The sequence below is a fragment of the Pseudophryne corroboree genome, chromosome 7 (assembly GCF_028390025.1).
Source record: "Pseudophryne corroboree isolate aPseCor3 chromosome 7, aPseCor3.hap2, whole genome shotgun sequence".
Classification (NCBI taxonomy): Eukaryota; Metazoa; Chordata; class Amphibia; order Anura; family Myobatrachidae; genus Pseudophryne; species Pseudophryne corroboree.
In genome coordinates, this window is record NC_086450.1 from 402,883,087 (window position 1) to 402,905,423 (window position 22,337).

The 22,337-nt window shown below is 47.4% G+C and overlaps 1 protein-coding gene across 8 annotated transcripts in view; it reads left to right on the top strand.

Annotated features, from left to right (window-relative positions):
* MAPK8IP3 (mitogen-activated protein kinase 8 interacting protein 3) overlaps positions 1-22,337 on the top strand; it is a 184,579-nt gene that overhangs the window by 142,966 nt on the left and 19,276 nt on the right. For 6 of the 8 annotated variants that reach the window (XM_063934640.1, XM_063934643.1, XM_063934641.1 and 3 more), the window contains 8 exons: positions 7,657-7,816; positions 8,470-8,565; positions 8,672-8,830; positions 9,998-10,163; positions 13,584-13,769; positions 14,161-14,344; positions 20,214-20,333; positions 20,594-20,674. In XM_063934640.1, the coding sequence (XP_063790710.1) occupies positions 7,657-7,816; positions 8,470-8,565; positions 8,672-8,830; positions 9,998-10,163; positions 13,584-13,769; positions 14,161-14,344; positions 20,214-20,333; positions 20,594-20,674 (1,152 nt within the window). The remainder of the gene's footprint in view (positions 1-7,656; positions 7,817-8,469; positions 8,566-8,671; positions 8,831-9,997; positions 10,164-13,583; positions 13,770-14,160; positions 14,345-20,213; positions 20,334-20,593; positions 20,675-22,337) is intronic. The other 2 variants (XM_063934642.1, XM_063934647.1) reach the window with 1 other exon arrangement.

Sequence of the window (22,337 nt, forward strand, 5' to 3'; positions counted from 1 at the left end):
CTAAGGCCATCCGATACATGATTATTGCAATGAAAAATGTATTACACATTTCAGAGGCTGACCCTGTCCCTGACAAGAGGGTAAATATGTTTGGGGAGAAAAAGCAGCCAGTGACTTTTCCCCCGTCACATGAATTAAATGAGTTATGTGAAGAAGCGTGGTCTTCCCCTGACAAGAAAGTGGTGATTCCCAAGAGAATACTAATGGCGTACCCTTTCCCGCCAACGGATAGGTTACGCTGGGAATCCTCCCCTAGGGTTGACAAGGCCCTGACGCGCTTATCTAAAAGAGTGGCCCTGCCGTCTCAGGATACGGCCGCCCTAAAGGAACCTGCGGATAGGAAGCAGGAAGGTATCTTGAAGTCTGTGTATACACATTCTGGTACTCTACTGAGACCGGCTATTGCTTCAGCTTGGATGTGCAGTGCTGTTGCAGCATGGACAGATACTCTGTCAGAGGGGTTGGATACCCTGGACAGGGATACCGTATTGCTAACACTTAGCCATATTAAAGACGTCGTCTTATATATGCGGGATGCCCAGAGGGACATTTGCCTGCTGGGCTCTCGAATAAATGCAATGTCCATTTCTGCCAGGAGGGTCTTATGGACTCGGCAATGGACAGGGGATGCCGACTCTAAAAAACACATGGAGGTTTTGCCTTATAAGGGTGAGGAATTGTTTGGGGACGGTCTCTCGGACCTCGTAGCCACAGCGACAGCTGGAAAGTCGACTTTCTTGCCACAGGTTTCCTCACAGCCTAAGAAAGCACCGTATTACCAAATGCAGTCCTTTCGTTCTCAAAAAAGCAAGAGAGTCAGAGGTGCATCCTTTCTTGCCAGAGGCAGGGGTAGAGGAAAGAAGCTGCACCATGCAGCCAGTTCTCAGGAACAAAAGTCCTCCCCTGCTTCCACTTAGTCCACCGCATGACGCTGGGGCTCCACAGGAGGAGCCAGGAGCGGTGGGGGCGCGTCTCCGAAATTTCTGCAACCAGTGGGTTCGCTCACAAGTGGTATTTTGGGCTATACAAATTGTATCTCAGGGATACAAGCTGGAATTCGAAGTGACGCCCCCTCACCGTTACCTAAAATCCGCCTTGCCAGCTTCTCCCACGGGGAGGGAGATAGTCCTGACGGCTATTCACAAGCTGTACCTCCAGCAAGTGATAATAATGGTACCCCCCCTTCAGCAGGGAAGGGGTTACTATTCCACACTGTTTGTGGTACCGAAACCGGACGGTTCGGTAAGACCCATTCTAAATTTAAAATCCTTGAACATTTACATGAAAAAGTTCAGGTTCAAAATGGAATCGCTCAGAGCGGTCATTGCCAGCCTGGAAGAGGGGGATTTTATGGTATCCACCAGGAGTACCTCAGATTTGTGGTACAGGACTGTCATTACCAATTCCAGACGTTGCCGTTTGGTCTATCCACGGCACCGAGAGTCTTTACCAAGGTAATGGCGGAGACAGTGGCGTAACTAGAAATTTTTCTCCCCCAAGCCAAAAAATCCTTCGACGCCCCCCCCCCCCCCCATAATTGGCTCTAGTAAAGAGACAAATATGCGCGCGCCGCCAAAAAGGGGGTGTGGCTTCGTTGAAATGGGCATGGCTTCGCGTAAAGGGGTGTGGCATTGCAGGAAAAGACTACCTTATACCCCAGTTTTGCAACCTGCACGCCCAGACGTTAGCCACCACAGGAAAGAAAAATAATCCTGATTCATGCCCCTTACATTATTTGTAATTTTTCCTCCTTATAGTAATGCCCAGTATACATTATTCCACATACTGCAATGGCCTTAGCCATTATGCCACACACAATAATGCACATGACACAATATGCACACACTGTAATGCCCCCGACACATTATGCCACACACCGTAATGCCTGTGACACATTATGACAGGAATCGCAATGCCCGTTATACATTATGCTACACACTGCAATGCCCCTGATACATTATAGCACATACAATGTCTGTGACACAGTATGACACACACCACAATGATCCTGAGACATTATACCACATACCACAATGCCCGTGATATAGTATACAACACACCGTAATGCCTGACACATTGACACACACCGCAATGTCCGTGATACATTATGCCACACACCGTAATGCCCATTACACATTAAGTTCTACAGTAAGGCTTCTAATTACTTTTAAATTACCTGCTCGTTGCCAGGGGTTTCATGCTCTTGGTTCCATGCACGGTGCCAGGGGTTTTCATGCTCAGGGTGTCATGCTCGTTGCCAGGGGTTTCATGCACTGGGTGTCATGCTTGTTGCCAGCGGTTTCATGCTCTTTGTTCCATGCACGTTGCCAGGGGTTTTCATGCTCAGGGTGTCATGCTCGTTGCCAGGGGTTTCATGCACTGGGTGTCATGCTCGTTGCCAGGGGTTTCATGCACTGGGTGTCATGCTTGTTGCCAGGGGTTTCATGCACTGGGCGTTGCTAGGGGGTAGTGCTTGTTGCTAGGGCCATGCTCCCAGTGCCACATATGCCCCCAGTGCCAGATATTCCCCCACAGTGCCAGGTATATGCCCCCAGTGCCAGATATTCCCCCACAGTGCCAGGTACATGCCCCCAGTGCCACATATACCCCCCCCCCCAGTGCCACATATGCCCCCTCAGTGCCTGCTCCCCCCAGTGCCAAATATTCCCCCACAGTGCCACATATGCCCCCTCAGTGCCTGCTCCCCCCAGTGCCAGATATTCCCCCACAGTGCCAGGTATATGCCCCCAGTGCCAGATATTCCCCCACAGTGCCACATATGCCCCCTCAGTGCCTGCTCCCCCCAGTGCCAAATATTCCCCCACAGTGCCAGGTATATGCCCCCAGTGCCAGATATTCCCCCACAGTGCCAGGTATATGCCCCCAGTGCCAGATCTTCCCCAACAGTGCCAGGTATATGCCCCCAGTGCTAGATCTTCCCCCACAGTGCCAGATATTCCCCCACAGTGCCAGGTATATGCCCTCAGTGCCAGATCTTCCCCACAGTGCCAGGTATATGCCCCCAGTGCCAGATATTCCCCCACAGTGCCAGGTATATGCCTCCAGTGCCAGATATTCCCCACAGTGCCAGGTATATGCCCCCAGTGCCAGATATTCCCCCACAGTGCCAGGTATATGCCCCCAGTGCCAGATATTCCCCCACAGTGCCAGGTATATGCCCCCAGTGCCAGATATTCCCCCCACAGTGCCAGGTATATGCCCCCAGTGCCAGATATTCCCCCACAGTGCCTGCTCCCCCCCCCCCGCTCCTTTGTGTTGGAGGGACACGGAGCGCATAGCGCGCCTCTCCTGTGTCCCTCCTGGCTCTCCTGCCGGTCTAATAAAGGAAGTGCCGGTTCGTGAGCCAATCAGAGCTCACGAACGGCACTTCCTTTATTAGACTGGCCGGGGGAGAGCCAGGGAGGGACACAGGAGAGGCGCGCGATGTGCGCTCCGTGTCCCTCCTTACAGCAGCGGAGGGAAGGAGACCGCAGATTGACATGCGGACGCTCGTCCGCAAGTCAATCTGTGCAAAGTCAGTGGCACCCCCGCAGCCCCTCGCCCCCAAGCCACCGCGAGGACTGCGGGGGCAGTAGTTACGCCACTGGGCGGAGATGATGGTACTTCTCCGGAAGCAAAGAGTTACAGTTATCCCGTACTTGGACGATCTCCTCATAAAGGCGAGGTCCAGAGAGCAGTTGTTGGTCAGCGTAGCGCACTCTCAGGAAGTGTTGCCACGGCACGGCTGGATTCTGAATATTCCAAAGTCGCAGCTGATTCCTACGACGCATCTGCCCTTCCTGGGCATGATTCTGGACACAGAACAGAAGAAGGTATTTCTCCCGGAGGAGAAGGCTCAGGAGTTAGTGACCATGGTCAGGGATCTCCTGAAACCAAAGCAGGTGTCGGTGCATCACTGCACGCGAGTCCTGGGAAAGATGGTAGCGTCATACGAAGCCATTCCTTTCGGCAGGTTCCATGCCAGGATCTTTCAGTGGGATCTGTTGGACAAGTGGTCCGTATCGCATCTTCAGATGCATCGGCTGATCGCCCTGTCCCCGAGGGCCAGGGTGTCTCTTCTGTGGTGGCTGCAGAGTGCTCATCTTCTCGAGGGCCGCAGGTTCGGCATACAGGACTGGGTCCTGGTGACCACGGATGCAAGCCTCCGCAGATGGGGGGCAGTCACTCAGGGAAGAAACTTCCAGGGGCTGTGGTCAAGTCAGGAGACTCGTCTGCACATAAACATACTGGAATTAAGGGCCATATACAACGCCCTGAGTCAAGCGGAGCCCCTGCTTCGAGACCAACCAGAGCTGATTCAGTCAGACAACATCACGGCAGTCGCCCATGTAAACCGACAGGGCGGCACAAGAAGCAGGGTGGCGATGGCGGAAGCCACAAGGATTCTTCGTTGGGCGGAGAATCACGTACAAGCACTGTCAGCAGTGTTCATTCCGTGAGTGGACAACTGGGAAGCAGACTTCCTCAGCAGGCACGACCTCCACCCGGGAGAGTGGGGACTTCATCAAGAAGTCTTCGAGCAGATTGCAAATCGGTGGGAACGGCCACAGGTGGACATGATGGCGTCCCGCCTAAACAAAAAGCTAAAAAAATATTGCGCCAGGTCAAGGGACCCTCAGGCGATAGCTGTGGACGCACTGGTAACTCCGTGGGTGTTCCAGTCGGTTTATGTGTTTCCTCCTCTTCCTCTCATACACAAGGTACTGAGAATAGTAAGAAAAAGAGGAGTGAGAACAATACTCATTGTTCCGGATTGGCCAAGAAGGACTTGGTACCCAGAACTTCAAGAGATGGTCACAGAGGACCCATGGCCTCTGCCTCTCAGACAGGACCTGTTGCAGCAGGGGCCCTGTCTGTTCCAAGACTTACCGCGGCTGCGTTTGACGGCATGGCGGTTGAACGCCGGATCCTAGCGGAAAAGGGTATACCGGATGAAGTAATTCCTACGCTGATAAGAGCTAGGAAGGATGTGACCGCAAAGCATTATCACCGCATATGGCGGAAATATGTTGCTTGGTGTGAGGCCAGGAAGGCCCCTACAGAGGACCTCCAGTTGGGTCGTTTTCTGCATTTCCTACAGTCAGGTGTGACTATGGGCCTCAAATTAGGGTCCATAAAGGTTCAGATCTCGGCCCTATCCATTTTCTTTCAAAAAGAACTGGCTTCACTGCCTGAGGTTCAGACGTTTGTAAAGGGAGTGCTGCATATTCAGCCTCCTTTTGTGCCACCAGTGGCACCTTGGGATCTTAACGTTGTGTTGGATTTCCTGAAATCCCACTGGTTTGAGCCACTTAAGACCGTGGAGCTAAAATATCTCACGTGGAAAGTGGTCATGCTATTGGCCTTAGCTTCGGCTAGGCGTGTGTCAGAATTGGCGGCTTTGTCATGTAAAAGCCCCTATCTGATCTTCCATATGGACAGGGCAGAATTGAGGACTCGTCCCCAATTTCTCCCTAAGGTGGTATCATCGTTTCATTTGAACCAACCTATTGTGGTGCCTGCGGCTACTAGGGACTTGGAGGATTCCAAGTTGCTGGACGTAGTCCGGGCTTTGAAAATTTATGTTTCCAGAACGGCGGGAGTCAGAAAGTCTGACTCGCTGTTTATTCTGTATGCAGCCAACAGGGTTGGCGCTCCTGCTTCGAAGCAGACTATTGCTCGCTGGATCTGTAGCACGATTCAGCTGGCTCACTCTGCGGCTGGATTGCCGCATCCAAAATCAGTAAAAGCCCATTCCACAAGGAAGGTGGGCTCTTCTTGGGCGGCTGCCCGAGGGGTCTCGGCTTTACAGCTTTGCCGAGCTGCTACTTGGTCGGGTTCAAACACATTTGCTAAGTTCTACAAGTTTGATACCCTGGCTAAGGAGGACCTTGAGTTTGCTCATTCGGTGCTGCAGAGTCGTCCGCACTCTCCCGCCCGTTTGGGAGCTTTGGTATAATCCCCATGGTCCTTACGGAGTCCCCAGCATCCACTAGGACGTCAGAGAAAATAAGAATTTACTCACCGGTAATTCTATTTCTCGTAGTCCGTAGTGGATGCTGGGCGCCCGTCCCAAGTGCGGACTTCTTCTGCAATACGTGTATATAGTTATTGCTTACTAAAGGGTTATTGTTATGAGCCATCCGTTGATTGAGGCTCAGTTGTTGTTCATACTGTTAACTGGGTATGGTTATCACAAGTTATACGGTGTGATTGGTGTGGCTGGTATGAGTCTTACCCTGGATTCCAAATCCTTTCCTTGTAGTGTCAGCTCTTCCGGGCACAGTTTCCCTAACTGAGGTCTGGAGGAGGGGCATAGAGGGAGGAGCCAGTGCACACCAGATAGTACCTAATCTTTCTTTTAGAGTGCCCAGTCTCCTGCGGAGCCCGTCTATTCCCCATGGTCCTTACGGAGTCCCCAGCATCCACTAGGACGTCAGAGAAAAAAACAATAATAAGACACAATCATGGTGACTTGAAATAGTGAACGTATTGCAGAAGAAGTCCGCACTTGGGACGGACGCCCAGCATCCACTACGGACTACGAGAAATAGAATTACCGGTGAGTAAATTCTTATTTTTTTTGTATCAGAGTTACATTTTTAACTAACTTAGGAGCGTATTTGTTAACAAGCGATATTCTTGTTATTAACTGTTACTAATCTTAAGTGCTCTAACCAATCAGCTCCTAACTGCCATGTGTTTGAAAAATAACAGGAGCTGATTGTTGGAGCACCATTTAAGATTAGTAACAAGAATATCACTCCTTACTAAATATGTACTTTAATACAGTAATATAAAAATATAAAGATTAAATATTTGTAAACTTTTTACTGTGAGAACAATTTTTTTTAATAATAATTAGTAGAATAATTCAACATTTTATAACCAGATTTTGCTGCGTTTTGCTTCCATTGAAAAACATTTTTCATATTCGGTATGAAACAATACATGCCTAATAGGAAGACTGGTCAAACTAGCTGGATTTGTATTCATTATTTTAATTTATTAAATGTATTTGTGCAGTAGATATGTTTTTGGTTCTAATTATGAAAGCAGGTATGTTGGTGTAATATATGTTTACTTTCTGCTGTTTACAAATATGTGTCTACAACTGTAATTATATATCAGAATGAATATTTCCATTTTACTAATTAAGCTACTACCATGCAGGTTTTGGCTTTAATTTTTGCTTAAAATATTCTAATCTACTAATCAATTCATACCATTCTTTGAACCCATATTAATGAAGGCACACATTTGGACTGACATTATTAATTACCCAGGTTTAAATAGCAGCTAGGTTAATTTGTATCCATGGCAACAGTGTAAACCATTCGCAATGCTCACTGGGGATACATTTGGATTCGGGCACTGTGATTGGACCTTGTTAAGGTCTCTGCGTATGCTCCCCACTGCTTAGCCATTGCTCTTGCACACTGTTCCCTCTAAGCTGACAAGTCGGAATATTCCAGGGTTGTCCTGAACGGCAGATTCTCAATGCTATATACTTCATCATATGAAGCTTTTAACATTTCCATTTATAGATGGTGTAGCTTAGAAGGAACATTGCTCATGCATTGCCACTAACCCTAGCTGCTTTGCTTCATGCTCCTGACAGTCTGCTCCCCCCTATCCCTTTCTCTCTCCTTCCAGATTGAGGAGTAACACTGTGGCTTCTCTTCTCAGCGACTGCACGTCCACAGCTCGCCGTGAGCAGAAACGCGAGCAGTACCGCCAAGTGCGGGAACACGTGCGTAACGATGATGGTCGCCTGCAAGCCTGTGGGTGGAGCTTACCTGCTAAGTACAAGCAGGTTGGTGGCCCTAGTTAGTACACTGGGAAAAAAAAACAATTATGTAATAAAATATTGAAGTGGACTCGTCGCTTTCAGTCAGTGAAGTTCTCCATTTTGTGGCTAGCACGACTGTTAACCATATAAATTCAATAGCAACTGGGGACATTGCTGAGGCACGAGGCACAAAATGCCTCATTGATGGCACCAATTCCTCGAGAATCAGTGATTTGCTTTTTCATAAATATTGCAGCTCCCAGAATTACTTAATGTAGGCCGGGTGGTCTTCTGTATGCCGGCGGTCGGGCTCCCGGCACTCAGTATACCGGCGCCGGGAGCCCGACAGCCGGCATACCGACACTTATTTTCCCTCGTGGGGGTCCACGACCCCCATAGAGGGAGAATAAAATAGTGTGGCGCACGTAGCGCGCCACCGTGCCAGTAGCGTGGCGAGTGCAGCGAGCCCGCAAGGGGCTCATTTGCGCTCGCCACACTGTCGGTAAGCCGGCGGTCAGGCTCCCGGCGCCGGTATGCTGGTCGCCGGGAGCCCGACCGCCGGCCAGCCGTAGTGAACCCATGTAGGCCACGTGTGCACTTTATTATGACTGTAACCAGCTCCGTTAGTATTTGAGAAGATTTTCACAGAACTCCTGTGTTGTTTAATGACCTGTCAGCTGAGTCCAAATGGAGGTCAAGAGGATAACCGCATGAAAAATGTCCCGGTGCCCGTCTACTGTAGACCACTGGTGGAAAAAGACCCCACTATGAAGGTAGCGTTCTTAGCCTGTGTTCATTCCATACCCTAATTGTGTCTGAGCCTTTTATTCCTCTAGCGCCCTCTGCAGTTAGATAAAGATTGATGTGATCCTCCCGCAGCTGTGGTGTGCGGCCGGAGTGGACTTAACTGGCTGGAAGCCACTTGAGGAAGAGTCTGTTACTGGGAACAAACCAGCATCTGGCCGGGATCCTCTGACTTCCGACCGTGAAGTGGAAGGCGAGAGTAAGAGCACGCATACATCTCCAGAGAAGAAAAAGGTGAGGAGGTTAATGACCGCAGAGCACTGATCTTCATGTACTAAGCTGTTGTCCGGTGCGGATTCAGTTAGGTACAAGGTTCTTGTTTTAGCCTGCACATGATGCTAGTAATTCGTGAGGCCAAACTTCACTTGTTTTTGCTTGCAGCTTTAAGGGGTGAAAAATGGGGCAGAAACAATCCTCCTGGGATAACCTGCATTATGCAGCTGATGGAACCACCTGACTAATTAAATTGGCCACATAGACATAATGAAGGGGGATGCGGTCAACATCCCGCTGGACGGGATCCCGGCGGTCGAAATACCGACGCCGGAATCCCGACCGCCACAATCCCGACATATTCTCCCTCCGTGGGTGTCCACGACACCCATAGAGGGAGAATATAATAGTGTGCCGAGCATAGCGAGGCACCGTGCCCGCAGCGCGGCGAGCGAAGCGAGCCCGCAAGAGGCTGCGTTCAGCTCGCCACCCCTGTCGGGATTGTGTGGTCGGGATTCCGGCGTCGGTATTTCGACCGCCGGGATCCCGTCCAGCGGGATTACGTACTGATCCCAATGAAGGTGCATGCTGATCTCTACTGGTAGCATATGAGCCATGCTTATCTTAGGCATACGTCACACATATATGAAAGCGTCGGATGATGTCACCACGTCTCATGTATTACATCACACCTTATGTTCAGTGCCATAACACTTCTCACCTGACCCTGAATCCCACCTTTGGGACCCTCCTACCCTCAACATGTGGGTGTACATTCCAGAATTGTGCTAACCTGCACCATACAGACCAGTAATCTGTGAGCAGGGCAAGTTTATGGAATTCACACAACGCAAACTGGGGTAGTTCTCACTCTGTATCAAACCTTTAGTGTATTTACTTTTCCTGGCGCCCCCAGGATTGTGCCTTTGCCACCCTATGGGCTTTAAAGTAAAGGGGAAAGGGGAGATGTTTAATCATTGAAATGAAATGCTCACCTGTAGTGCTGCTGCTGCTGCCCACCCTTGTCAGTGTCAGGCTGGAAGTGTCACTGCCAGAGCGGACGAGTGAGCATCTGAGGGGCAGGGGGCATCTTGCACCTTTTCTCCAATCCTGAATGTTGGCATGTAACTCCACTTGTGTACAATATGCTGCCTCATAATGATGAATACATTTTCTCCCTCTCTGCAGACCAAGGAGCTTCATGAAGCAGATGCCACTTCCAGCCGTGTATGGATCCTAACCAGCACACTATCTACTAGCAAGGTTGTGATTATAGATGCCAACCAGCCGGGCACTCTGGTTGACCAGTTCACAGTTTGCAATGCCCATGTGCTGTGCATCTCCAGTATCCCAGGTATGAAAGTGACACAAAACCTGTCTACTATGTACACTGGCCATAACCTGTCATCTCTGTGTGGCGCAGACCTGTTCTGCCACGCCAGCATTGTGCAGTAATGTCCTACACACACACATACAGACTGATACTATATTGTGGGTATAAGCACATTTCTACCAATGTCCTAAAACATCAAAATACACAAATTCGATGCAAGTAATTAAACACTCAAAAGTCCTGTCACGCTGAAGATTACTGTAAGACATAAATGAAGCTAAACTAAGCAGCATTCTTTGGAGGAAAATTATTAAAAAAACCACATTAGCAACTGGTTATAAAATAGTTATAGGCATGACCCAGAGGTCCTATCAGACTCATGTCACAAAGTATAGACTTGTGCAGGGAAAAGCTCAGTTTTGTTGATGACCTGGAGATTCTGGCTGCCTGCATCCATTATGTGTGTAAACCTGTAGAATGAGCTTCCATTTTTCACTCATAACCGTCCTATAGAGTGCAGTGTACTCACCGGCATTCCGTTGCTCCCTGGACTTCATGCGAGCAGTACAAGTTTACATATACCTATAATTGTGGATGGCTGTCCCATCTCTTCAGGGTACAAGCCCAACAGCTCCCACTGCAAGGGAGACAGGATAGCCTTAGGAGAGGAGGATTGGCCGTAAAGTATGGTAGCGGGGGAGGGGGGTGAAGCGGCAACGACATGGGATCAGGAGATGGAGCATCAATGAGGAAGGTTGCGGAGGGGGTTCAGGACGGAACTGCAATGGGGAGAGGATGGAGGAGGACAACAGAGAGGGATGATGGCCAGCCGGAAATGGTGAGGAGCCAAACGAGAGAGGAGACTGAGGTGACCCGGTATATGTTGGGTCTGTTAAACTAGTGTGTGTGTGTGTGTGTGTGAATAAATAGACAGTGTGTGTTAAAAAAAACAATACTACTCTTGTAAAAAATAAACCATACTACGTAAAAGGGAGTGGGGAACATTGACCTTAGACTATCCCGAAACGGTTTTGCACGTTTCACCCCTATCACACAGATAGTTTGCAGTCACACAGTGTTCGAAGAAGTTGTGTTTTTCCTGTGCATCCTAAAAATGCTTGGTTTAAAAGTAGAGCAATGTGCTAAGTTATTTTTTTTAGTTCACTTGAACAAAACACCCACCAAATCTTACAGGGCAGATTGTATGTCACGTGCATGTGTGTTTGAGTGGCACAAAAGATTTAGTGATGGTTGTGAGGATGTACAAGATGATGAACAGACCTTGACAGAACAAGACCTTGCAGATCAAAAACAAACAAAACTGTGGAAAAAATTGAGAAAAATGTTTGAAATTGACTTTCAACTCAAAATCCGAATGATAGGAGAAATGGTAAACATTGACAAAGAAACTGTTAGTCAAGTTTTGTATCAAGATCTTAACATGACAAAAGTTTGTGCTAAGACCGTTCCAAAGCTTATCACTGCAGAGCTGAATGACAATTGAAAGCAAATTTGTACAGGCATTTTGGAACAGCGAATCATCATTACTACAATACTGTTCTAGAAACTTTGTGGCAAAGAATCAGAAGAAAGAGACCAGAGTTGTGGGAAAATGGATTTATCCTCCATAAGGACAATGTACCAGCCCACACAGCTCTCTCTGTGAAGCAGTGTTTGGCTGAGAAATAGGTTGCAGTACTAGAACACACGCCATACTCACCAGACCTAGCACCGCGTGACTTCTTTCTTTTCCCTAAAGTCAATTCTGTACCCATGGGAACGTGTTTTGCATCAGTTACTGAGGTAAAGAAGAAAATGACAAAGCAGTTGAGACAGCTGACAGATTATAAGGCTACAGCATGCTTTTGACCAATGGATAATAAGAATGCAGTGTGGCTGCAGAAAGGGAATACATAAAAGGGGAACAGAGTTAAAAAAAATAATATATATATATATATAGTCCATAGCAGCCGGCACTCCAACTCTGAGACAGCAGCAAGTCTCCGTGCAGCAGTGTAAAATCACATGCACTCCTCCCGAAATCATGGCACTGATCTTGTAAGGTATTGAGGATGGAGCTGTAGCTCCGAAACGTGCGTCTACCTGAATACAAGTTATTTGCTCACATACAAACAGTCTCCAGTGCCGTGATTTCGGGAGGAGTATATATATATATATATATATATATATATATAAATTTATACACACTGTATACATCTCAATATATATTGCTATTAAATAAGGGGATTGATGCTATAATTTATGTTTAATTATATTAAATAATTATACTGTATATGTGTGTGTGTGTGTGTGTGTGTGTGTGTGTGTGTGTATACCACATCCATTTGTATGGAACATACTACCAGAGGAGTGAACACATCAATACTAAATTAAAGCTTAATGGATAGCTAGTCAAAATGGAGCAGCATTCAGAAGCAAGCGACTAATGGCCCCAATACATCTGAGATGTGGATCCCCAGAAGACTGTGTCGGGGGATTGGGAATATTAAACATTACCCCGATCCCGACCTTTTTTGGTTGAGATCGGGAATCAGGAATTTTTAGCATGTTTAATTTCCACGATTTCCCAAAGGAACGCCGATCATTGCTGGCTGCGATCGGCAGATCCTGTTGGCGGTGTCTGTGGATAGGGGAATCACAGACGCAGATGTATGGGGACCATTACAACATGGTCAGGGCAGATGGCTAAAGAGCAAAGCAGTAAATTAGCAAGGGTCAGGGCTGGTGACAACAGAGAGTAGTCAGCAAACAATCTGGGTTGGTGGCAATGTCAGACAGGAGAGCTCAGGAGAATAGCAGGCAGTGTCAAACATGCTGGGGCCAATCAGGAGCATGGCTAGAATAAAAACAATAACCAGCAGTCTGTGAGTGTTGCAGGTCAGTATATAAATCTGTGTTCAATCTCAGCTCTTCAGTCCGCATGTAACAAACACAAGAGTGGAAGACAGGCCGCTGCATCAGGGAAGATCACACAGTGAGAAGTCTGAGGAGTAGTGACTGTACTGAGATTATATTCCTCCTGCCTCTAAGTCCGACACTACTCCTGACAGCGGTATATCTGATACGGTTCTGGCTCAGGGGTTGTTCTCTTTCCACACATTGGGGCTAATAAGATATGACATATTTAGTAGACGGAATAGCTACACATGTAGAGAAATAAATAGCAGCTGGAGGAGATGAGGCCTGGGATGACTGAATTGGATGTGTTAGGCGTACTAGGGTAAGACTACAATCTTGCTGCTATGCCCCATCATGTAATAGCTTTTCCTCTGTTAGCAGTTTGTACTTGCGGAGCGGGATAATATACTGCAGTTGTGCAAATTAAAGGATAATAATTAGCAGCCTGTACTTTTACTTTTACTAGGTTCTCCTCCTATGGAGCTCGGCTACATCTTCACCCTGTCATTTTGTGTTCTGCAGCTGCCAGCGACAGTGATTACCCACCGGGTGAGATTTTCCTGGAGGGCGATGTTAACCCAGAGGACTCAGGTGACACTGATGGAGTCTTGGCAGGAATCACTATTGTAGGGTGCGCAACTAGATGCAATGTGCCGCGGAGCAATTGTTCTTCTCGCGGTGACACCCCAGTACTGGACAAGAGTCGAGGTTAGTGATGTTGGTTACTTAATTCCCCGTTGGAAATGAAAGTATACCTGTTGCCTATTCCCGGTGATGGCGGCCATTTTGTACCAGTGCTCCACCTGTTAATGCACTTGGAAGTAATGACATCACCCAGGCATGGGGCACTTACTTACTAGTGTACACACAGGCTGCATTCTCATGAATGGTTGTCCCTACAAGTAGGAGTCGAGTTACCATGATTTTTAAAATGTTCACCAGGTTTGTCAGCTTTGATTTGACAGCTTTATTTAGTTGTCAAATGAACACAGAGTTATCTTGTGGTCCTTAAGTAACCTATTGTTAAAGCTATGAGTATGTCACTTCTACAAGGCCTTGTGTAGTGATAATGAAACATTTCAATGGTCTTTCCTACTAGGGGAGGTCTCTACGGTAAGTAATGGAAAACTCAACCAGCACCAATCAGCAGAAGAAGCTACAGAAGCTCTGGAGGTTCCAGAGTCCTCGACTAATGAAGCAGAGCCAACACAGGTGCGACCGGGACCCCTAACAGAGCATGTCTTCACTGATCCAGCACCAGTAGCGAATGGAAGGCTCTGCAGGTACAATCATACTTAAAGTAGGTCTACACACAACCACTCAGGGCTACAGTGGGAGAGTAGGGTCTTAACAAAAACAAAATATTTTAGCTACAGTTTTGTACTAAGAATTACTTGAAAAGAGATGTTTAATGTGTAATCACATTTCTTTTTCATCCACTAGGGGTCACTGGAGTACTCTTGGGATATGGACGGTGCGTAGCAAAGGAAGGCACATTTAAATATTTAAATGAGCAACCCTCCACTTCCCTCCTCCATACTCCCTGGACATTCAGTGTTTTTATGTGCCTCAAGGAAGCACATCATGAGCTGAAAGCTCACGTTTGATTTTACTTTTTATCATTTTTGATTGATTTTACAGACAATACCTTCCCCACTTACTAAAAAGTGTGGGTCCGGAATTGTACTGCCTCCAGCCGCTGCTGACACGTGGGCGCTTGCAGGAAAAGCACGGCCGTGTCAGCCAGGCAGCATGCGGTCCTTTCCCCACTTACAGAGAAGTGAGGGTCCAGGATTGAGCGGCCCTCTCCTCCAGCTGGGTGGAGGAGATTTTAGAGGAGTCGTAATTTTTTTCACAGGCGCTTTCAGCGCTGCTGCCACAAGACGAAGGAGAGACTGCATCGTGCGGTTAGCTTCCACAGCTTCCGCAAGGTTAGTGTACTCCCCCAGTACTGCACGCTCCCAGACACACAGCAGGTGCTGGGAGCGTGGTCTTCCGCGCTGGCCGCCCGCTCCATGCTCCCCGCTGGCCGCCGCTACAGACCCCGCGGGACGCCGCTACATACACCCTGCTGGCCGCCCGCTCCATGTTCCCCGCTGGCCGCCGCTACCTAGACGCCCGTGCCTAACTGTCCGCCCGGTGCTCTGGCCGCACGTTGCAAGGGGGGATGATTATCTCAGCGGGAACACACTGATCACAGTGCACTCCCGCTGCCCGCTATTCAGCCCAGCCGCGGACAGACAGGCTGCCGCCGCTGGGCTTCTACCTCCGTCCCCCGCTGCTCTCCGGCTCCCCGGCTCTCCTCTGCTAGCTATGGTGAGGGAGAAGGGAACAGCACTACGGCTGCACAGGGAGATCGCAGGACACAAGGGGGAATGATTATACAGCAGCACGAGGTGCAATGTTATCAAGAATATGCATATTATGTTAGAACTAAAATATGCATAGGGATTCACTATGGATATTGTAGTATAGGAGTATACTACATATGTATATAGGCGGTAATATGTAATGTATGCCTGATCTGTTGTAACTAATATTACTGTAAATTGAAAATGCTCAATATTGGTTATTTTTTCTTATACTTAAGATTTGTGAAAGCACATGGCACTAAGCACATGGCTGGACACCATTTTAACTCCATTTCCTGGTTCTTTATCCAGGAATTTTTTTCTGCTGTTCTACAACACTTCCCCACTAGAGGAGCAGGGGTGGTGTTAGGAATTTTCTGTCACAAGAAAGTGTGCAGCAATTCTTTTCTAGTTATGTGCACGTTACTTATCTAAGGGTCCACGTGCACAGTGGGAATACCAGTAAGCATCCGGATATATATCCTAATCCTTTTTGAGCGGCTACATCTAACTGTTTATAACATAGTCACAGGCTCATCTGGAGGGTTATGTATTATCTGTGAGAGCGCTGCGGAATATGTCTGCGCTATTTAAGTAACTGATAATATATAATAAGAAAACAGTACCCATCAAGGGCGCATGCTAACATCGGCTGTGTGGTACAAAAAGATTCAATACCAGACGCAAGGTTCTGAGTTTTTAATGCCACTAAGGAACCTAGTTCAGATGCAAGCGTTCCTATACGATAGAACGCAGCGAGCACCTGTGCGGGTGTGTGTGGGTTCATAGTTCTAATTCTATTATTAAGCCATTCAATATACCAGAGGCTATGACAGCATTTCTTGGTGTCAAAACTGTCTTGGTCCCGCCTGCACCTACACTTAATAACTAGTCAGAGTGGACATTCCACCTATGCTAAAGACAATGGTTATGCTGTAGTTGGGGTTTGGGTTACCGACATTATAGTCGCAGACGTAGTTAATAGCCAGTTCTGGCCTCAAATCAGTTTCGACGGCTTGTTACTTACATTGGTATATCGCCTGAGAATTTACGCATGTCTGCTATAGCTGTCAGCCATGTTAGTTCTCGTAGTCCGTCATCACTCTTTGTAGTGGACAGACGCTTTGCGTGGCCTTACACGAAAATGTGTTCTTTACTCCTAAATTAGAACGTTTTCAGTTCTTACGCTCCGGTGTGAGAGTCTATTTACAGCCATTGCCACACCAGTTCTTACAAGGAAAACTGCACCAGGGTTCAAATCTTTTTAACCTCAGTCTTTTCCAGTTGTTCTACAACACACGACACGTGCTCGAGAACGTGGTTTAACCGTCGTTCAGACAGAATGGCTGCTGCCAAGCCAATGGCATGGCAAGGTTTTTTAATTGTCTTGTTTCGTCTTTTGGGCAAGCAATTCTTCGGATGTCTCATTCGACATTATTACTGAAATCCACAGATCTGCGGTTACAGATCGGCGGTTACATAATTAGTGTTCAATCACACATAGAGTTCCATTGTCTACCACCTTTGTTGTGGTTTGTCAAGGCTACATCCAAGACTAGCCGGCCTGTGTCAGAAGACAAAAAGGCAGTTCTGTAGACCGCAATTCAGTGGCTCCTAGATTCAAGGTATTACAATTTTGTTTGTAGTACCGCACCCAGCCGACTGTTATATGCCAAAAGTGGCTCAATCAGTGGAATTCATGCGGTCAGTGATTGCAGGTTTACAACCATTGAAATCATATTCTCCCTAGAAGTCAAGAATGCGTTTTTGCGTATTCAAAATTTTGCCACTACATCTGGCATAATTAGACGTGGGCAGTCCATCATTCAAACTCTCCTGTTTGGTTTCTCATCAGCGCCTCGGGTTGTCACGGGGGTGATGTCTGGGATAAGTTATTCTCAGATCCCGGCTGGTGATAATGGTTCTGTGCTTAGATAACCTTCTCATCACAGCTCTAGTTCAACAAATATTACTAACATACAATGACCTAGTTCAACACGGTGGAATTGTCAGATTCAAGATATCACTTCTGAATTCGTCTCAATCACTTAAATTCCTAGAAATGATTCTCCATACGGTAGATCAAAGAAATTACCTACCAAAACATAAAGTACAGACAATTCGTGCTCAAGCACGCTCAGTCTCGGTACATTTGTGCATTCGCCTCTTAGGCACAAGGGTGACGGCTTTCGAAGCGATTCAGTTCGGAAGGTTTCACTCACGTCCTTTTCAACTGGAGGTGCTCGCACAATGGTTGGGCTCGCATCTGCAGATTCACCACAGGGGGAGGTTGTCGCCACGGCCCAGAGTATCTCTAATCTGGTGGCTCAAAGTACACAATCTAACCGCACAATTCAGCGCCGGTCATTGGATAGTTCTAATGACGGACTCTAGACTCAGAGGTTGGGGAGCTGTAGTTCAAAATTATCAGCTCCAGAGTCTCTGTGCGGATCACAATAGATTGCTGTCTATAAATGTCCTGAAACTACGGGCAATTTACAATGCGCTCCGACAAGCAGTGCACATGCTTCGGTTTCAGTCTGTCCAGGTGCAGTCAGACAACGCGACGACGGTCGCATACAACAAACAAGGAGGAACGAGAAGCCGCATGGCAATGCGGAAAGTAGCTTGAATCCTCATTTGGCCCGAGCATCACCAAGTGATATTGTCGGCAGTGTTCATTCCGGCAGTGGGCAACTGGGAGGCCGATTATCTCAGTCGTCGGGATTTTCATCCAGGAGAATGGGCATTAAATCCAAAGGTGTTTCAAATGTTGGTCCAGAGGTGGGGTTACCCTCAAGTGGACCTGATGGCATCTCGCCACAATCACCAAACGCCCAGTATGTGTCCAGAACGCCAGATCCAACGGCAGTGGCGGCGGATGCTCACAATCGCGTGGCTGTACAGCCTCGTGTATCTATTTCCACCGTTTCCACTCCTCCACTTGGTTGCTAAAACGGATCACAAGAAAGTCCGCCACAGTCATACTAGTAGCGCCTCATTGGTCTCTGAGAGCTTGGTTCTCGGATCTTCGCAGACTACTCGCAGGTCCAGCGTACCTCCTTCTTGCTACCGGTAGAGGCAATGGTAAGAAAACAGACTTTCCTCCCGTAGCCTCAGCAATCCATGCGTCCAATTCAGGACCAAACAACTTAACCATACCAGGGCCAGCAGCTACTACGTGCAGGTATGTGAGCGGGGCGGCCAGCTTCCGCTGCCGCCCCGAGGTGTTTGTCCGCTCCCCAAGTTAGCGCGGCGGCGTTTAACGGGGTGGCTATTGAGACCGCACTCTTAGGAAAATTTATACCAACCATGTTACGAGCTAGGAAGCCGGTTAGGGCAGCTCATTATTACAGAATATGGCGTGCCTATATAGGTTGGTGGGAAGCTCGGAAGTTTCCGACATCATCTTTCAAGTTATTCCGTCTTTTGTTGTTTCTACAGACGGGGTTAGATGGAGGACTGCGTTTATCTACACTAAAGGTGCAGGTATCTGCTTTGTCAATTTAATTTCAAAAACGTTTGGCTCTATTGCCGTCTGTACACACTTTTCTGCAAGGTGTCCTCAGAGTACAGCCTCCATTCATTCCACCTACAGCGCCATGGGACTTGAATCTGGTTTTAGATTTCTTACAGTCTTCATATTTTGAACCCTTACAACAAGTGAATATTAAGTTTTCACTTGGAAAATTATTTTTCTTCTAGCCCTAGCTTCGGCAAGTCGGGTTTCAACTTTGGGTGCCTTGTCATGCAAGTCACCGTATTTAATGTTTCATGATGACAGAGCGGATCTTCGGACCAATCCCGCTTTCTTGCCAAAAATAGTGTCATCTTTTCACATCAATTAACCAATAGTAGTTCAATCAACCAATAGTAGGTCCTGTGTTAACAGGAAATAATGAAACTTTGGTTGTGGTACGTTTATGTATCCCGAACGTCTACATTTCGTAAGACGAATACGTTGATGCGGCCAAGCTGGGTTGGCCAGCTTCTAAGCAGATCTTATTCATATAGATTAAACTGACCATACGTCAAGCTTACCTTCATGCTAGGTTACAGCTGTTTCCATTAGTAACAGCTCATTCCATACGTTCTGTGGGAACTTCATGGGCAGCTGGTCGTGGGACTTCTACGATGCAGTTTTGCCGTGCCCCTACATGGCCAGCAGTGCACACGTTGGTGCGCTTTTACAAGTTTGATACGTTGCGGCATCAGCTTATAGCTTTGGCCGCCTAGTGTTACAGGTGCCAAACAGCTCTCCCGCCCACGGGGGAAGCTTTGGTACGTCCCAAGAGTACTCCAGTGACCCCTAGTGGATGAAAAAGAAAATAGGATTTTGGTACTTACCAGGTAAATCCTTTTCTTTGAATCCATAGGGGGCACTGGACGCCCACCCAGAGCAGTTTTTACCTGGTTTGTGGTAAGTTCAGGGGATCTTATGGTAACACATTCTCACCGACTGGTTTAAACTTTCAAGTTCTATCGGTTATAGTGTCAACTGTTTAGTTGTCAGTAACGTTATGTGTCAACTTTATTGTTGTCAGTTATTTTATAATGTAAGTAATTCTCCATTGTTCACTTCTCTGTCGCTCCTATTCGGCTCAGTAAAAAACACTGAATGTCCAGGGAGTATGGAGGAGGGAAGTGGAGGGTTGCTCATTTAAATATTTAAATGTGCCTTCCTTTGCTACGCACCGTCCATATCCCAAGAGTACTCCAGTGCCCCCTATGGATTCAAAGAAAAGGATTTACCTGGTAAGTACCAAAATCCTATTTTTTGTCTTTGTTTTCCTGATGCTAGTGATTCTGGTCATCTAAAGCCTGAAGTGAACACAGCACAGCAAGAGATGGAGCCAAACAATGAGACCCCAGCCGGTACTAGTGCTGCCCCCACAATGTGGTTAGGAGCACAGAATGGCTGGTATGTTATCCTGAATCCAGATCAGTTGCCCTGAAATTCTATGCAGTTATTGTTGAACGCAACGCATTCCTCTGCCAGAAGGAAGATCAACGCATTTCACTGACATAAATATACTTGTAAAAAAATAAATAAATCCTGTAACGTAGAATATGGGACATACCCATACTGTGACAGATCGCCACCTCTCATGGTAGTCACTACTTTCCACGTAATTTGTATGTGCATATATCAGTAATCCAGATTCTGTCATTATACCCCAGGTTGTATGTACACTCTGCTGTCTCCAACTGGAAGAAGTGTCTACACTCTATAAAGCTAAAGGATTCAGTGTTGAGTCTTGTGTAAGTAAAGACAAAATCAGATTTTCAGTAGTACGTATGTGTGCGGGCCATTGTTTGTCTCTTAGCTGTTCTCACATTATTATGTTGTACCATAATGCGGTCACCAATTTTGCATTTATTTTTTTTATCATTATAATATACAAGTGAGACAAAACACTTCCCATACACAATACAAAGCAGGCTGCATCCGTGACACCCCAATTCCTCATCCAGTGCTAGATAGCCTAGCTTGGTTTCAGTGTCAGACTGGGGCATTAAGGGCCCAGAGGGGGAATGCAGTGGTAGGGTCCTATGCTTAAGGGTGTGACCAGCCTCCAGAGGGTGTGTGGTCGGCCATCATAGTTACTTGGCTAACCACTGGAGAGTGCATGGTCTGGGCACCTTGCAGGGGCGTTTTAAGAAAGGAGGAGGCCCGTGGGCAGTCTTTGTTCAGGCTCCCTCCTCTCCAGCCAGCAGCACAGTGACTCGGAGCACTAGGGTCACTAGTAGACTCTACTGCTGTGCCAGAGTATAGTGCACATATGCAGGTCTCCGGGAAAATGGCACAGTGCAGCCATATTCCTGGCGATCTTCCTACTGCATATGCGCAAAGTACCGGGAAAATGGCGACCACACCATTTCCCCAGGGATTTCTGGGGCGCTGCTGCTGCCAATGTGGGGTAAGTGTTAAAAAGTTGGGTGCAGGGTGGGCGGTGTGGGCTTCCCTGGACCTAGGGGCCCGTATGCACCGCCCACCTTGCACCCATTATAGATACGCCACTGGCCCCTTGTTAAATATACAGTACATATTGCTAGTCCATGCATGACAATGTACCAGATTAATAACAGCAATGCATTGCAGAAACTACACCAGAGTCCTGTGCAGAATAATGTAAGATATGTTGAATTTTTAAAGTGCACAGTCTGGAACCTGATCCCTAGAGGAGGGACTGGGCCTCAAGACAGTGGGCCCACCAGGGGTTTCCCCTTTACCCTTGTGGGCCAGTTCTGTCCTTTCCGGTTTCCCCTATAACAAAATGACAATGAGCCTGGAGGCCACCTGCTATAGTTTCCGCCAGCCTCAAAATGGTTGAGAGCCTTATTTCGGTTTGTTAGCAAAACAAAAAAGCTGAAATCTAAATTGCAGTATAAAAATAAAGCAGCCAGTATTTACCCTGCACAGAAACAATATAACCCACCCAAATCTAACTCTTTCTACACATGTTACATCTGCCCCCATACCCCCCCCCCCCTGCCCCCCCCATCCCTGCAGTGCAATATGGTTTGGCCCATTAGAGTGCTTTTTCGGTTTGCTAACAGACCTGAATAACCCACTGAGAGTGTAGAGGGGCACATTGCTCATGTTGTATCTCTTTTTTATTAAACAGGGGGGACAGTAAATGGGGCAATTTTAATACAGGTGACAAATGCTTTTACCTGCTGAACAGGACCTATCACAAGTATACGCCTTTAGCCAAGTAGTATATTTATTGAAGCCATCAATAGGAGGCGTGTATCCTTACATGTGTAGGGTGGTCCATCAAGGTGGTCATAGACAAAGTAGTTTCTTGGTACACCCAGTGGTGAATTTCCCATTAGGCATGTACCTAAGGGCGACGCTTGATTGGATCACTCCTATCAACCTCCATGGCTGCTGCGTCCTTGTGCGCATGCACAGACGGAT